At 49.4% G+C, this 17,412-nt stretch overlaps 1 protein-coding gene across 1 annotated transcript; it reads left to right on the plus strand.

The window, feature by feature from the left end:
- The first annotated feature begins 218 nt into the window (after positions 1-218).
- F9 (coagulation factor IX) lies at positions 219-16,778 on the plus strand. Its single transcript, XM_013943014.2, has 8 exons — positions 219-285; positions 2,961-3,124; positions 3,455-3,479; positions 5,366-5,479; positions 7,149-7,277; positions 9,454-9,692; positions 13,030-13,147; positions 16,231-16,778. The coding sequence occupies exons 1-8, from the start codon at positions 219-221 to the stop codon at positions 16,776-16,778; spliced, it is 1,404 nt and encodes a 467-aa protein (XP_013798468.2).
- Positions 16,779-17,412: the final 634 nt, after the last annotated feature.

The following is a 17,412-nucleotide window of genomic DNA, read 5'->3' on the forward strand; positions in this document are numbered from 1 at the left end:
CCAAGGGCTGCAGCTGCCTAATAGGTGTCTTGAACAGAAATGTGCCCCCTCAAATAACCTCCGTGCTGCCATTTGAAGCCTCAGCAATGGCACACCTGGGGACTTTAAATTAAAGGGTTACCCAGGGTAAATAAACAAGCACTTGCACTTTGGAACTATTGACTGAGCTCCACCACTTGAACAATTCACCAGCAAGAGGTTAAGGCAGCGGCAAGAAGATGGCAAAAATCCCTCTCATACTCTCCATTTATCTTCTGGGAGCTTTTCTTGGTGCCCAAAGTGAAGGTGGGTTCATTTAAAACCTAGGAAGTCCTTGGGGACGGGGGGGTTACTGTCACAGGAAAAGGGACAGTTTGTCACTCGTCACGGGGACAGCTTACTCAGTGACAAGAGCCCAGAGTAAGATTGCTACATTTCATAGCTTCTCCCTCTAAAGCTCTGGGTACTTTGGGGGGAATAAAATAATAGCTTTTATGGTGATTTTACGCAGAAAGTGTCACAGGGATTAATTTTAAGAATGGGATTTTTTTCTTAAATTTGTAGAGTTTTTAAGCTTTCAGAGCTTGATTCAGCCATTTTAGAACACCAATACACCCACACAAAAGGAAAAACAGGGAAAGCGTTCCTGGAGAGTAACCTCCATACCCTTTACTATGTTGCTTCGCTGTCCTGGAATACGAATAAGTACTCAGATCCATAAAACCGTTGTTGGATTTGCCACTTTGAGAATTGTTTAAAGACAAACCCAGTGTGAATTTAACAAATATTGTCAAATGCGGTCAAAATTGTAGACAAGATAGAGTAGTTGATGGATGTGGGCAATCACACATAGTAATGCAGGCTGTTGCCTGATTTATCTATAGCAGCAACAGCTCCAACAGAGGCTGGTTCAAATCCTCTGCAAGTACTTGTTTGGTGCAAGGCTGGCCTTTTCCCTTTCACTAAAACATTGCAAGTAACAGGTCCAAAAAAAAAAAAAGGCCTCTTTCTAAAGAGTTTGCTTAGCAATGAAAAATGAGCAGAAACTAAATTATATTAGTGCCACCAACCGCCTAGGTGTACCTCTTAGAAAATACTGTGCTTGACTGGCAGAAGAGGTTTCCTCTCCAAACCTTGGCTCAGAGACCCATCTCTTTTACGCTTAGATACCGGTTTAGAAGTTGGTAGGTCACGTATGAGCATATGCTTGGGGTGAGGATAGTTCCCAGCCAGGGTGAGTCCAATGCCTGTTACCCCATGGAGCCAGTAACCTTCAGTTCAAATCCAGTTTTGCTCATAAAGCAGCATGCTGGATCAGGATGCAACTGGGCCACCAAGAGCACCTACAGAGCTCTGACTGGAGGTAAAGCTGCTTTCACTGAACTGAGGTCCCTCTATTTAATGGGTTAATTACAGCAGGTGCCTGGCACATCCCACCAGGAGGAGATAAAGGTAATGATTAGGGATGTCCATGCTGCTTAATGAAGGTGACAAAGTGAGGAGATCAAACACTGTGGCTCCCTCTTGCCGGTGGACAAAGGTAGGCTGATCTAAAGGCAGTTCCCAATTCTACCGCTGGGCCATGCTTTGCCCACACGCGTGTGCCTGGTACCCACGTCTGGCTCCCCTGGTGCTAAGTGCGCCGAGAGCCCAACAGAGTTGCAAAGCGGAGCATCAAGGAAGGCTGCTCTGTCGTTTCCACTCAAGCCTTTTATGCCTGATTTGGGGGCAAACTAGCAGGCTGCAGTGGAGAGGCAGCTTTCCTCCCCCATGTAAACCTCAACCACGCACACTGGAGGCAACCTGTTACCCCAGAGGGGCTGTGGTGTTTAAAACAAGCCCAGCTTCTCCAGAGGTCTGTTCTTCACCCATGAATACCTACTGCCAAACAATTAGATTAAGATCCGGACTTTAAGGCACTCGTGTTCTCTTTTAACTGAAAACGCACGAGAATGAGAAAGGCAGAGGTGTAAGCTTGTTTTATAATGGTTAAAATCTCTGCAAAACCAATCAGAATAGTCCCTTGCAGACAGAGCTCTAGATAGAGACTGATTATGCCATCAGCGACATGGTGCAAATCAGAGCAGTCCCTGTCTGGGTTCATTAGAGTTTAACCAAACCCGTCCTCTACTGCTTCGAAGAGGCTTGGACTGGGTCTCACACCAGAGCACAAGTTAGTCACGGAAAACAACTAGTGGGTGGCACCTGCCTCTCAAGTGCCCCCTCTGCTCGCCTGGCCGAGTTCACCCTGTCTTTAACCCTCACAGAGGACAACCCCATGCACCCTGAGGCCTTTCCCAGCCCAGAGCCAGGGCAGCAGCGTTCATGGTGATCCCCAGTAGCTCTAGGCACAGCTGCTCCACCTTGCCATCTGGTGACAAAAAGGCACACAGCCACTAAAGGAGGGTGGAGATGCTGGGTGAATAATGTGTTTTTTAAGAGTGGGGACGTAGCTGCCTGGGGGGTGATGGGAAACCTGTGCTCAGCGGTGACGGGTGTCTCGGAGAGGTGGAGCGAGAGCAAACCCTGTGAGATGGCCACAGTGTGGAGGCTAATGCTGTCCACTCCACCAACAGGACGCCTTTCCCCACGCTGCAGGTGCAGATTGTCCAGCTGGACGCAGGACTTGTGAGCTTTAGGCAAGGCTTGATTACCAAGACGGGGAGAAAAAGGCTGGTGACTGAGGGGGACACCTGCCCCCAGCCGGGGGTCTTTCCTTGGGGTGTGGTGATGACCCCAGTCCTCTGCTGGTGGAGTCGTCTCCTTTGACTCCAGGTTCTCCAGATTTCATCCTCTGGATTGCACTTAAATCAGGCACCAACGAAAGCTTAAGTAGATGAGAAGGCTCCTGAAATGCCCCTGGCCATGGTGCAAAGGGGGTGAACTCACAAGAGGGGATTGCCCTGTGGGAGCGGAGGGTCCCAGCCATGCGGCACGATGGTGCGTGCCCCTCTCCAGCTCCGTTTCTTTCCTAACTGCAGTGTTCATCGAGAACAAGGAGGCAAGCGTAGTCCTGCGCAGGCAAAAGCGGGCCAATTCAAACCGACTGGAAGAGGTTATTCCCGGGAACCTCGAGAGAGAATGTATAGAAGAAAAATGCAGTTTTGAAGAAGCACGAGAAGTCTTTGAAAACACAGAGAAAACGGTGGGTATTGCTGCTGCAAAATGGCAAACACTGGGTCCCCCCCCAGCCCTCCCCAGGAAGAGTTTTGCCGGTGTGACACAGAGAAGCAAACGGCCAGGGAAAACGTGCAGAGCCAGGCGCAGCCTCGCTCATCATTTGATTCTCATTCGTGATCCATCTGTTGGGCTGGGCAACCACTTTAAAGATTTGTCGGTCACCACTGGGATTATTGAGGCAGTTGTTTTCCTTCAGGTCTTTCACTGCAGCTTTGAAGTCATCGCTTTTGACTACTTCAGCCATGCAGTGCCCAGAAATGAGAAATTAATGGAAACTTCTTTCTTGCTTTTGCAGATGGAGTTTTGGAAAACATACATTGGTAAGAGCTGCCTTCTTCATGTTCAAATGCATAATATTCATCTCTTGGTGCCTAAGTAGCAGACTTTTAGTGAAACAAATGTATTCCAGCATTCAGAAAATGTTTTACGACAGTGCTCATCAGAGTTAGGTGGCCTGAATCCTGCAGCCACCCAGCCTGGGCCTGCCCTGTTTGTATACAAATCCCAAGTTAAAAAACAAATCCATATTTGCTCATCATTTTCTTTTCAAACATTTTTTTTGAACAAACTGCAAAAACCCCATAGAACAAGCCCAGTCCATGCTGACCACTGGGTGTGACGGGTCACCCCATGGCTTCGGCTGTTGCAGAGGAGTAAGACATTGGAACAGCAATTAACGCTCCTCCAGCAAACAGCAAACGCTCTGCTCTTAAGTGGAGATCTCCAGATAAAGCACAGCCTCGTGCAAGCACAGTGTGAATCCCTGGAAATGCCGTACTGAAGTGGAGCCACAACATGATCATAGCAAACAGCTGTTTGCAATTCATGCCAGTGATCCCAGACGCTTGAATTTCTCCCATTTTTCTTCCACCATCTATTTCTTACCCCTGCAGCCTCAATCCCCAGCTACTCCTCAGTTCCTCCCCAAAAAGATTTCGATACCCACTAAAACATCTGAAACTAATTTTAAGGACATTTTGACAAATGAATTGCTTTATAGATTGGCAAAGTGCCCAGAACATCACATTAAAATGTCTTAAATAATTCAGATTAGTCAGTCCAGACTATAAAATAAAATAAAAAAAGTTATACTTGCATTTCAGGACTATCCTTTGAAAAAACAGCCAATGATGAAATTCAACACTGCATTTGTTCCCTTGTGATTGTAACTCAAAAAATAAGAGAATGCCATATATTTCCCTATCATCCCAAGTGCCTGTTTTTACTGCTCAGTTTACAAGCAGCTACTCCAACATATGGAGCCAACAGGCATTCACCCCTTGCAGAGCTCTGCCTCCACCCATGCCTGAGGCATCGGGCCACAACGGCCCTCACCAGACAGCAACAACTCAAATTTCATGTGCAAACCCTGACGCTTTGCCTTAAATGAGACAAAAATCATTTTGTCCCTGTTTGCAAGCTGCCTTTTGCATTCTCACCTGTACCTCAATGCATCATTAACAGTCACATTTACCAGTGGGATGCAAATGCCTCATGACATCCATTCCCCTCCTTCCTTGCTTTTGCATTACCATTTCAAAGTTCACTTCTCTGAAATTTAACATCACTGACTTACAGTTCTGAAGTACTAGATCACCAATTTTGCAATGATGGACATTTTTATTAAAGCCTCAGCTTCTGAAGCATAGGCATCTGTAAAAATTAAAGCCCTGACATGTAAAGAAAAATCTAGACCACTTAATAGTAGTAAAAAACTTAGAAAGAAGGAAAGAGCAATGACCTAGGCTCATAATCCTAATACCCAAAGGGGTCTCCAGACCAGGTGGACAGGCCCGTATCTTCAGAGAACAATGACAAGAGTGTTAAAATAATTCACATTAGGAAATCATAGCCACTCTTGAGGAAATAAACCTTCCAACTTCAGCTGTCTAAATTAGCCAAGACATAGGATCCTGTTCAGAAGTACATCAGGGAGATTTTAGAGGAGTTTTGCTGAAATGGGAAGAATTAACCCCACAGGGCAGGGTATATAGTTTGGCCTTTGGGTGAAGCATTGCTGCTGATGCTACCACAATGCTGCAGTTGTGTGCTGCAATCGGACTTATTTTCCATTACAAAAAAAGAAGGCATGTTGTCTCTCACTCATCTTTAACCGGTGGCTTGCACCGGGCAAGACTCTAGTGCTTGGTCAGCATCAGCTGTGGTGGATGTTCCTGTTTGTTAATTCTCTTGTCTTCTCCCCAAGATGGAGATCAATGCGATCCCAATCCATGCAAAAATGGAGCCATTTGCAAGGATGCAGTAAGTTCCTACGTGTGCTGGTGCCCAGCTGGGTACGAAGGGAGAAACTGTGAGATAGGTACGTACCAAGGGCTTACTCTGTACATGTTCTGCCCCATTTGAAACCCCAAAGTGGGCATAGATTGCTTCATTCTACTCAAGGGTTGTTCCAGACACACTTTGCCATGCTATGAGGCGCTGTACGAACACGCAAATACAGCCCATTGGCAATGGGATTACGGGGTCCACACTGAGGGGAACAGGAGCTGACGCCTCCGTCCTCTCCTGTCCTCTGGAGAGCCCCAGCTCCACCTCTGATGAGCACCAAGGTGCCTGCTCGTACACGCGTTTCACCCGAGATTCAGGTTCAAGGTCTTTTGGTTTAGTATCTGCAGTTTCTCCTTCTCACACCAAACTAGCAGGGCTGGGCCTGGGGTGCTGAACAGGGCAGAACACTGGAGACCTCCTTGCAACAGCACTCTCTTAAATCCATAATCATAATTACCACCAGCAACCTTGATTCTAAAGGCAAACAAAAGGCAAATATTTTCCTGATGGGCTGAGGAGTTTATGAAAACCAAATAGCTGATAATTTAAGTAAGAGGGATATTCAGCTCTTATATTTATAATATAATCAGGGGCTGTGCATAATGTGCTAGACTCGCTGCACTAATAAAAGATTCTCTTTCTAGTTGTGTTTCTGCTCTGGCAAGAGAGGAACGTACGTTAAAAAGAGCATTTCAAAGCTGCATCAAATTTAAATAGTCTCATTGCAGACTTCTCATGGAAGTGAGACAGGAACAAAAATAGCAGTAGAAGTGAGGCGTGAAAAGGATCTCTATAAAAATAGTAAATGATGACATTAAAATGGCTACAGGAAGGGAGGTGTCCTTGAGGAAGTAGGAGTGGAGTTAATCTACTGTGAAGTTATTTGAAAAATCACTGAGAATTAAAAGGGCATCAGTGGATTAGTGGTTTTCCAACTGCAAGAGATGGTGTTCCCATAAAGAGGAATATGAGATGGGGTGGGAGAATGCACTCGCGACAAAATGGGAATCTGGCGGCACCTCAGGTTTCACTACAAACACCAGAACCTGTTTTATCAAAAGTCGTGCTGAAATGAGTCTGTCATGTAAGGCTGCCATGATTTATTGGTGTGTCAGGAAGAGCATATGGTTTTGCCCGAGGTTTTAAATTTGAAGCCCAGTGATAATCCCGAGACTAAACTTTTCCTTGGTTTGAGGGGGTTGCTCCCATTTGAAAAGCAGAGCTCTCTGCCAGCATCTGGTAGCCTGGGCTGGATTTCAATAAGCACAGGGGGAGGAGGGGAGTACAGCGGTGGGGAAATCACGTGGCTTGTAACCAAATATTTGCAGGAATCCTTTAGGGTCGAGCTGCCAAATTTCGGACAGCTCTGCAGCGCTGAGCAGCTTCAATTGCGCTGTGTCCATCATGCTGGGATTCGTGCAGTCCTCGACAAGGCAGGAGGCTCGCCGGGCCCTCTCGTAGTGTCCCTGTGGCTGTTTCTTCAACCCTGCCTTCTCAAACAGACACCTGGTGCTCCTTCATTATGAGCAGGGATGTGGTCTGAAAGGAGGATACGCTCATTGCAAACAAGCAACGCCATTTTCTATAGTTTGGAGCAACTGGAGTTGGTTATATGCTGAATCTAAAGGCCCAAGGCCCAGCAAATGTTTTATCAGTTGTATTTCAAAGAGCATTTATGGTTTCATTTCTATTTCTTTCAGACTTCACTTGTGCAATTAAAAATGGAGGCTGCAAGCACTTTTGCAGGCATGACCCACCGCAGAAAGTTGTTTGTTCCTGCACGACTGGCTATAAACTTCACGAAGATGGAAAGTCCTGTGAACCTGCAGGTTAGACCTTACAGTGTTTTTAAGAGATTTGGTATAAAGTTTCCAAAGTCTTCTCCTGGATTTAGATAAATGGATCTCACAGAAATGCAATATCCCCTTGGAAGCTAGCCTTGTTGTCATGCTTAGCAAATGCAAAGGGCCTGACACTGCAGTTTCCCAATGGCAGATGTGGGGTCACATATGAAGGATGCAAGCTAAGCACCAATTTTTTTAGCTTAGGTAGGCGGAGAAGGAGCTTATGTGTCCGGGAATTTGTGCACAAGACAATCTGCTTGTTTCAGATGGCTACTCACACAGGCTCCTCTCCCACTTACAGCCATCCTGTAATTCTAGGTAGGGGTCAGTAACTTTCTGGAGACAGCAGCATGGTGCTCAGTTACGTCGGCACATGTGCCGGTACACATCTGGCCAGAACTCACTCCCAAGTTCTTCCAGTAGGAGCTGCTATTTAGGTAGCGATCTTACATCCAGAATACTCTGGGCTTTTTCAGAATGAAAGACGATCTTTCTTCCTGTGAAATCCTACTGATGGTCCATCTCATTGCTGGGCATCATGCAGTATCCTATAACTATTTGAGTTTGGTGGAGACAAGTGAAGTTTGTGGTGGTGGTGGTATTCCATCATTGTGTAGACACACACAAAGACCCTCAACAGGAATTAAAAACTATGGTTTAGATGTGATTTGAAGGAGCAAGTTGGAAAGACATCGTACAGGAGCAGAGGGAAAATGGACTGTTTGGGATTGCAGCTTCAGAACGGCCGAAAGAATAACAAGTTCTTGTTCCATCCCCAACCTTACCCCACTCCTTGGTTGTTACATGAGCTCTAACTACACTGGCTCGTGTAATCCCAACAACTCAACACAGCTAAGCTACTTGACAATAATGCAGCTGACAGAGAAAACATGAGATTGAGTAGAGAAAATCTTTATCCTCCCAGTTCAATTTAAGATTTGATATTATCCTACTTCTAATGCCTGGATGTGACAGATTTGCACCCTTAAGCTAATGCACAGGCACCCACAAAGGTGAGTTAGTTTCTGAAGTTCTGAGGGCTGCAGCCAGCAACACGTTGAGCTCCTTAAAGTGCTGACTTCCAGCAAACACTGCAGAAAGTTTTTTAGTCTAGGTGTCCTTCTATTAATGTAGATCATTAAGAGCTAAGACCTGCATTGCCCAACATGCTGTTACAGTTTCACTAGACCAGAACGCTTTACTGTTCGCAGTAAGGTCATCTTTCAGGTTGGGTAATTACCCTTCCTGCATAAGCTTAGCTTTTGCTGCCTATGAAAACTTCGCTTCCTAGCCTAACCTTACAGGTAGCAATTTACCTCACCAAACACTTACTTGAATGCTTCTCTGAGAGCGGATTGTTTAAAAAGCATGAAATCTTAGTGGGACACCCTTGTATCTAGTTTTACACTGACGTTTGTACGCACAGTGCTGTAGAAAGCTCTTCAGATGAAAGACAATGCCGGATGCTATTTACTATTTTGACTGCCACTATTAGCAGGAATTCTGCACACATTGAGTAGGAGAGAAATGGAAGAGATAATTGGAAATGAGCTTACAGACGTGATCATCATTAACCAAGAAAATCTACAACTCTAGAAAGAGTTTATTCGTGTTTTTCTCACCTTTGTGCCAAATAGGATTATTTGTAAATTGGCAGATATTATTTCCTGTCCTCTCCTAGCTGGACTTCTATTGTACTGGAGTTATTTGCTGTAGAAATGTCAGCCAAATGGCCTTGCTGACTGCCCCAGCAATCGTCCCAGGCATGCACCTCAGCATCCTGCTAAATAAAGGCACAACCGCAGGGTCCCGTCAGAAATGTTCTCTCTCTCATGAGTGCTCTTCTTTCCAAAGTTATTCAGAATTAATTTCTAAAGCAGGGAAATAACTCATGCTTTTGCTGCTTTTGTGTATTGTCTGCAATCCCACCTTGGGCCCTGGACAGTTCAATTATACATGTGTTCATCAGAGTTCACTTAAAGGCACAGGCACCCGTTTGCATGCAGAACCTGTGAGTCGCCCACAGCCCTGCATCTCCCATGTCAGTCCCAAAACAGGATGCTGCGCAGAGACGGCGCTTGTCTCCCCGCCTGCCCCTTCATTTGCTGTAACTCTTAGCATGACCTGTAGCCAGTTGTAAATGTGACTGTTTCTCCCCCAGTGCCATATCCCTGTGGCAGGATTACGGCTCCTGAAGCGAAGAGCAAGCTCACCCGAGCCATAAACAGCTTTGAGCACTGGAACATCACCTCTGATGAGCCCGATGACGTTCCTGATGAGGATCTTGACAACATCACCGAAACCACCACAGCTGCCACCACGAAAATCGTACCGATAATTAAGACGGACACCCGGGTCGTTGGTGGATCTGACAGCATGAGAGGCGAGGTGCCTTGGCAGGTACTGACTCTTTCTGCAACTCTCTTGTAACCCCAACAATAGTTTTTGTTTATTCCTTCTGAATGCAGGATCATCTTACTCCTACTTGTTGAAGTCTGTCTTTGCAGTTAGTTTAGCAATGGATTTCAAGTCTGTCAGGAACACAGTTTCTTTTTGTACATGATTTTATGCTGCAGCACCGCAACTTGCCTGGCTAAGGGTCTACCTTGGCAAAAAACTAGAAGCCAGAGTCACAGCAGCTTTACCTGGCAGGGCACAAAGGATCCACTTCTGAGCTTATGGAAACAGGATTCATGAGCAGTTCATGGACTTACCTAGAATAAGCCAAAGTTTGAGGTAGGGGAACTTTGCAAGACACAGCTTTGCAAGGAACAATGCCGTTCAATTTTTGGCCAAGTCATTCTGAAAGAATCAGATATATAATTTGAATCCAAGACTCTGGTTCGGGGGGTTGGCCTCCTTTGTCCGCAGGTACCAAATCTATTCCAAAGTGAGGAATAGCAGAGTTGCCCATGTTATACAACTTGCAGAAACAGGCCCCAGGTTTGGGATAGGGCCTTGGCTTTGCCTGTCAAGCCCAAACTCTGATGACATTGGATTTATAATTGGTTCCTGCTTACCCCCCCCCCATTTCACCTCTTTTCAGGGAAGATTTGTATACAAATCTTCAGCTGACACAATCACTATAGTTCCATCAGTTTCAACAGAACCATGATAATTTATACCATCAGAGGATCTGTTCTTGTATGACATCTACCAAATCTGGCTGCTCTTCCTTTAACCAACACCACATCCAACTTGTAACATCACAGTCATCACTGTCTTGACAAAAAGTGAAATCACAGGTGAGGTGGGGGACTGCAAAGAAACCTTCTTCCACACATTGCTTTGCAGATGATCTTTTAACGAATGGCACAAAGAAGAATTAGCTCCTAGCCTGGATCTTTTTCAAAGTCATCTACCGCTCTTAAATTCTACTCTGGCTTCAGTGAGCTCAGAAAGTTCAACAGCTGCGAGCGCAAAGTAATAAATTAAGCTGAGGTTTAGAAAATGGCAAATCTCTTGCTTTCATAAGCTCTGTTGTAGACAGTCACTAATGATCTCATTGAAAAGTTGTTGCCCACACAGGGACTTAAAAGGCCCATTTACACAAATTAGCTGGTCCTTCCATATCTGTTGAGGGAGCAAAGCAATGAGTGGGGTGCATGCAGAAAGGTCAGGAGCAGGCATCCACCCTCCATCTCAGAGCTAGACACACCAGGGTTGTGCTGGGGGCATGCGCAGCCACCAGGAAGCAGCAGCAGGCAGTTTGCCAGAAGCCCGTGTTTGGAGGCCAGCACCACTACCCTAGTAGAGCACAACTTTCTAGCTTGCTTGCCCCCTTGTGCTGCTGCTCACCACGCAAAGAATCCTCACCGCACGCCTGGGACAAATCAGAGACAACACTGGCACCCACCATGTATTCACAGACTCAAGAGGAGAACCTTTTGGAGAACCAGAAGGTTAAGTATGAGAAATCAGTAAATCCATAAAGAATCCATAAAGAAAATAAGTGCACACTACAAGCCCTCCAAGTCTGGCTAGGTGGCTCATGGAGACTTTTACCATAGCAAGCAACCTCCCAAAAATTCTTGGTTGCCCTCTTGTCAGCTGGCAAATGAAGGTTATCAGCCTCCTAGTGCACCAGGGAGTGGCCTGGAGGCATGCTAGGTTCCCTCTGGTTTTCGGAGTGGCTAGCGGGGCTCATATACCATTGAAGAGTTTTGTAGGCCATGTCACTGTCTTGTCACCTGAGTGGTGTACCTCCATACCCAGGATCTCTGTTGCTCATTCTCTTCCCCTCTTTCAGCTTGCTCCCAGAAGAAGCTCTTTACTCTGTATTTCCTTCTCCCACCCATATGGAGGTGACTGAATCGCTTAATTCAGCATGCAGGAAAGAGAGCAGATAGGAGCAGAAAAGCAGCCATAGCTGCAGCTGGAGGAGAGGCCTCCAGTAGTTACCAGATGGAGGTAGCATGAAGTAAAAGAATAACAACCCCCTCCCCTTCTCCATAGCTATGTAATGCAAGGGACTGAGTGCAAAACTGCAGACAACTATGAGCAACATGGGCAACTGCAGAGGCCTCCCAAACTCTGTGTAAGAATTTGTGGGTTTGCACGTTCCTCTGTCCCCTGGCCTGAACCCACTGAAGAGCAACAGAGAAGTTAACGGGCAAGAAAGTTAACAGGGCAAGACAACGCTGGTGAGCACAGTAGCTATCCCTGGAGTTCAGACTGCCTCTGAGCTCCTTCATACTTTGAGGACATCTTGGTGTGGGTTTTGGGTCCCTCCCAAACCTGTATTAAGCATCCTTTGAGGACAGGTCCCATCTTTGCAGCCTGGCAGCTCAGCAACCGGCTGCAGTTGCAGTTTCCAATCTGTGCTGCCATCCTGTGGCTAGCTTCTGGGACGGCTGGTGCTGGCACAGGCTTGGGGCCAGCTCCAGCGAAACAGAGCCTCGCTGACATTAATACAGTCGGATCGCTTTCCTCTGTACAAAAGAGACTGAGCACCTTATGAAGGCACCCACAGGACACCAGGTGTTGACCAGGTATCGGTAATTGTAGAGAAGCTCCAGTTCATTACGGTATGCAAACTTGGTTTTCTTCATTATGAATATTGATCACTCATGCTTAAAATTCAGCTTCCACTGTCTAACAAGGCGTCAAGCAAGTAAATATGTATAAAGTATGAAGCAGATAGCCAGTGACAAGCCATGTTGCATTAAAGGAACAAAATGGGTGGATTTTAGCAGAAATCCTTCTTCTAAACACAGTCCACTGAGTCAGTTTATCAATTTGATTTGAAAACAAGTTTTCATAAGGGATGTACTGGCCTGTGCCCTGTGAGTGCCAAGGTGGTTAGATGCCCAAATGAAATGGATAGGTAAGGTCTTCTTCCTAGTTTTACTGGTCACTGGCCAAATACTTTCAGAAGGTATGTACAGAAGTGCTTGTATTTCAGAAGCTCTGAATTTTAGGCTGAGGTTTGCATCCAGTGGGCTGCCCATCATCCCAGCCTGATGGGAAAGAGGAGAATTGTACCTGGACATTAAGGCATTAAGGGCAATTGCAGTAGCCCTTTACGGCAGACCTGGTGAGGTGGAAGAGTCTGGTACTCCTCAAGGAAGGGCTCCTGGCATGCTGTAAAGCCAACACCTGCTCTGGGTCTGTGCTACCTGAGTGCAACCCCCTCCTCCAGCTAACCAAAACCCATCCCCCAGCTAACCAAAACTGCTGTGCCTCACTCTTCTTCCCCACTGATTTCTGCAGCTCAGATTTCCTTCTGTTCCCGCAGGTCCACCTGGTGAACAGCCACAACGTGGGCTTCTGCGGCGGGTCCATCGTCAATGAGAAGTGGGTCGTGACGGCTGCGCACTGTCTGCAGCCGGGTGACAACGTGACTGCCGTGGCAGGTGAGAACCTCCAGCGGCGGCCGTGGGCTGTGCAGGACGGGGCTGCTGAGCCCGGAGACCCGGCACCGCCGGGGCTGGCTGCCGGCGCAGGGCAGCGGGCACAAGGGCAGCCCCAAGCCCTGCAGTGCCGACAGGACCAGGGGCTCCAGCTAGATGCCTGCTCCGGGAGCAGCAGTCGCTGGGGTCTGGCCTCGGTCCCAATGGCAAGGACCCAGAGGTCCATGTTGCAAACCACGGCTCAGCCTGACTGCTGGCAATTTTACCGGGGCTAGCAGGAACCCCAGGGCGCTTAAAAGCCCAGCTGGCTCCAGCGAAGACACCTCTCCGTGAGCCTGCGTGATGCAGTTCTAGCTCCACTGGCCACGTAGGGCTTCACTTGGGATTTCTGCTCTTCTTGGTGTTGCACTGAGTTTTCATGCAACTCCAGAACGCATTTGTGTGGCTGATGCAAGAACAGGCACCAGCAACCTGACTAATTCTTTATGAGGAGATAATGACCAGTTTTGCTCTTAACTTCCGTAGAAAATAGCATTTATGCATCGAAGTAGAGGAATTGGGCTGGTATGTGGGAAAGTGCGCTTTCATAGCAGGGTCTTGGGGGAGTTAGACAGGGGCAAGCTGGCCAGCCCACATGGCAAGTGATGGTGCTACTTCACAAAACAAATCTATCTCAGAGTGAAAAAGGATATTTCCCCCCGACTTGGTACCCCGCTGTTTCAGGCTGCTGCCAGACAGCCTGCCGGTAACTCAGTGCAGGGCCCTGGCAAGCCTATCATCGGTGCCGTTTTTCACAGCTGTGGCAGAAACATCTCCCCCAAATTATTAGCATCTCCCATGTGTGAATACGTAGCATGGGAGACACACCAACATGGTTAGTTATAGCCGCAAGAAGTATTGAGAAGAGGCAGGAAATAATCATGCTTTCTGTTTGAACACTAGGAACTGCAGTACTGACAGAGGTGAGATTCTGCCCGAGCCTTGAAAGGTTGAGTTTATTTCTAGAGAAACGAACACATCAGGAGGGAGCCATGCACACCTTGATCTCCCATGTTAACGTGGCCAAGGTTGTGTGTCCTCCCCGCTAGCCCTCGGCACCCAAGCGGCGCAGGGCTGCCCTGCTCCGGGCAGGGGCAGGAGGAGGCTTGCAGCTTGTGCGCAGCCTTTTTTTCTCATCTACTTTCAGGCAGTTTTGCCTGAAAACCCAGCACAAAGCCCAGCATTGTGCCCGCAAGCATGAGAAAGTACAAAATTCCCAGTGCAAAAACAGTCTCTCTCCAGAAAAACATGTTTCCACCTGGGCAGAGGTTTTGCATTTGCTGCATCTGCATGCAACCTGTCTCTCATTTCAAGCTCTGTCGTGCGTGTCGCGCCCCCCCCCTCCATTTTGGGTACGTTATCAGCCAGCGCTGCTGGCGCTACCTTCACACGGCTCTGCAGCGCCGCTGGCTTTCCAGGGGAGGATTTTGGACAGGCAGCAAGTCAGGAAAGCAAAACACCAATTTTGCAGGGCTTCGGGGACTGCTGAATGCGCTCCCGCACCATGCACGCTGCATGGGTAGCACCTGATTCCCTCCCCTCTGTTCATGCTAAATGTCCAGCTTTGTTTGCAACATCAGAGGAGGCCCAGAAATTGATAGCAGGGGTGGCAGAAGCACTTCCATCCCCTGCCTTTCCTTGCCTCTCCACTTTCATTGCTGATGCCTATCTCCAGGACCCTCGCAATAGTAGTAAGCAGCTGCAGCATAAGAAAAAAAACCCTCTCAAACTCTCCCCTACGTCTTGCATTTACACTGTAGAAATGCAGCCCACAAGGAAGCTGACATTCACGTTGTGCTGCAAAACCCCCTCGCAGAGCACATCAGCAGCACCAGGCACCAAAACCGCCTTCGTCAGGCAACAGCATTAACACGAATATAGCGAGCTGCCTCACCTCTCTCGATGGGATCCGTTCTGCTCCCGGCAGCAGCCACCGCAGGCACAGGACACTGCTAGGGCCAGCAGCGCTGCAGATGATGTTCAGAGGAGATGGTATATTCTGGAGATGACAGCAAAGCATGTAGAAATACTGCAGCGGGGGTTAAGCACACCCCGTGCCTCTGGGGCTGCAAGAAAGCACGCGGGAAAAGTCATCCCGCTTGCGAGCCCCCAGCACGGCTAGTTCACGGGCGGCAGGAGGGCTCGGGCTACAGACAAGCCCGAACGCTGCCAGCTTGCTGCCCCAAGAGCACGGTACATTTTGCTCTCCCTCTACCTGTTGTTGCACAAGCGGAGAGGGGAGGCAGCAGGCTGCAGCAGCTCAATCACACGTGCCCGAAGCTGCCGGCAGCACATTTGAATCACGCGCAGCTGAGCCTCGCCGGGGGGAGGAACTGGGGCACCAGTGAGCTCTGGGAGGGAGATGGGGTTGGAAACGCTTTGGCTGCCGGGGCAATCCCTGCACCGCAGGTGGAGAGTCTCCGGGTGGAGATGCGGGGCGGTTGTGCGGAAAGTCAGGCTCCTTTGTGCTGGGCAGTTATTTTTATTTTTTGTAATGAAGCCTTTTGCTCCTAGGGCCTTTCCTCCTGCGATTCTAGGGCAACACCCCCCTCGCATCCCTGCAAGGCTGCTAAATCCCAGGGTTTCCACAGTCTCACTAGTCGCAGCAGAAGCGCCCAGCCCTTGCGCCCCGTCTGTGTTTCTGGGGGTGACGGGGGAGTCCCGCGCTGCCTGCCCGGGAGCTGCGGTCCCGGCTCGCCACCACGCTCGCTGCCGCGCAGGGGCATTTGGCATTAGACTGGCCCGCGTGTCCTCGGTTTTAAGTCCAGCATTGGGTGCTCGGTTCCTTAAGGCTGAGGGGTACGGAGGGGACGGCGTCATGGGGAACCTCCCAAGCGCTTCGAGACCAGGGCAAAGCAGAGCCGAGCGTGGCAGCACCCCGAGGGCTGGGGCGGGCAGCGGGCCACAACCCGGTTCAGCGCCAAGTCCCTGTGCAAACCCAAGAGGAGCAGAAGGCAGAGCAGCTCCTTTGCCCGCTGGCGAGCCCATGGGCGGCATCGCCGAGCCGAGGAGGAACCCACCCCCCCGGGCCGTGCTTGTCTCCGCAGGCGAATACAGCACGAAAGCCGACGACCAGACGGAGCAGCGCCGGCGGGTGGCGCGGGTCGTGCCGCACCCCACGTACAACGCCACGCTCAACAAGCACCACAACGACATCGCCCTGCTGGAGCTGGAGGAGCCGCTCAGCCTCAACAGCTACGTCACCCCCATCTGCATCGGCAGCAGGGAGTTCACCACCATGCTGCTGAAGCACGGCCTGGGCACCGTCAGCGGCTGGGGCAGCACGCTCTACCGCGGCCGCCCCGCCACCGTCCTCCAGGTGCTCAAGGTGCCCTTCGTCGACCGGCCCACCTGCCTCAAGAGCACCTCCATCACCATCCAGCAGAACATGTTCTGCGCCGGCTTCTCGTCCGGCGGCAGGGACACCTGCGGGGGCGACAGCGGCGGGCCCTACGCCACGGAAATTGAGGGCACCTGGTTCCTCACCGGAGTGACCAGCTGGGGGGAGGAGTGCGCAAAGGCCGGCAAATACGGCATCTACACCAGGGTCTCCAAGTACATCAAGTGGATCAAAGAAACCACGAAGCTTGCTTAAGCAATGCGGAACTAAGCCACGTGGGCGGACGGACTGGTCAGTTGAGGAGGGACCGTAGCAATGCGCGTGCGTTTTTCCAGAAATCGTTGCATTTTAATAAACGTTTCTAAATGGACTAATTTTTGCACTTGGAAGACGAAAGTTGAGAGAATCCAGCGTAAATGGGGTAATAAGAAAATAAAAAGCCTTTTTAATTACACCTGACTGCATTCATTAACACACCGCCCCTGCCGCGACCACCAGCTAAGTCTGCAAAGCCCCGAGCGCAGAGGCTGGTGCGGACGAGCGCGGGCACGGCTTGCACGCGCCCTGGCCAGCGGGTCCCCCGCGTGGCCCAGCAACGCCCGCGGGCCGGGAGAGCTGCGCTCACGCTTGCTCGGAGGGGCACAGGCTGGGTCCCATGCACACCACACTCCCAGCGAGCAGCCCCGCAGCGGGATTCCTGCTGTAATCCTTGCTAGGATTATAAAGAGGATTGCTTAGCGCTCGTTACCTGCGCTGGCCTTCGTATTAATCACATTAGAAATTGCACCCGTGGTACCCTGCTGGCGCTGGTGCACTGCCCTCAGCGGGAGTTTGCCGTCTGCCGGCCGGAGAGGTGCCGGGGCAGGTGCCCTGCGGCGCGCTGCCGTCA

The sequence above is a fragment of the Apteryx mantelli genome, chromosome 13, assembly GCF_036417845.1.
Source record: "Apteryx mantelli isolate bAptMan1 chromosome 13, bAptMan1.hap1, whole genome shotgun sequence".
NCBI classification, from domain to species: Eukaryota; Metazoa; Chordata; class Aves; order Apterygiformes; family Apterygidae; genus Apteryx; species Apteryx mantelli.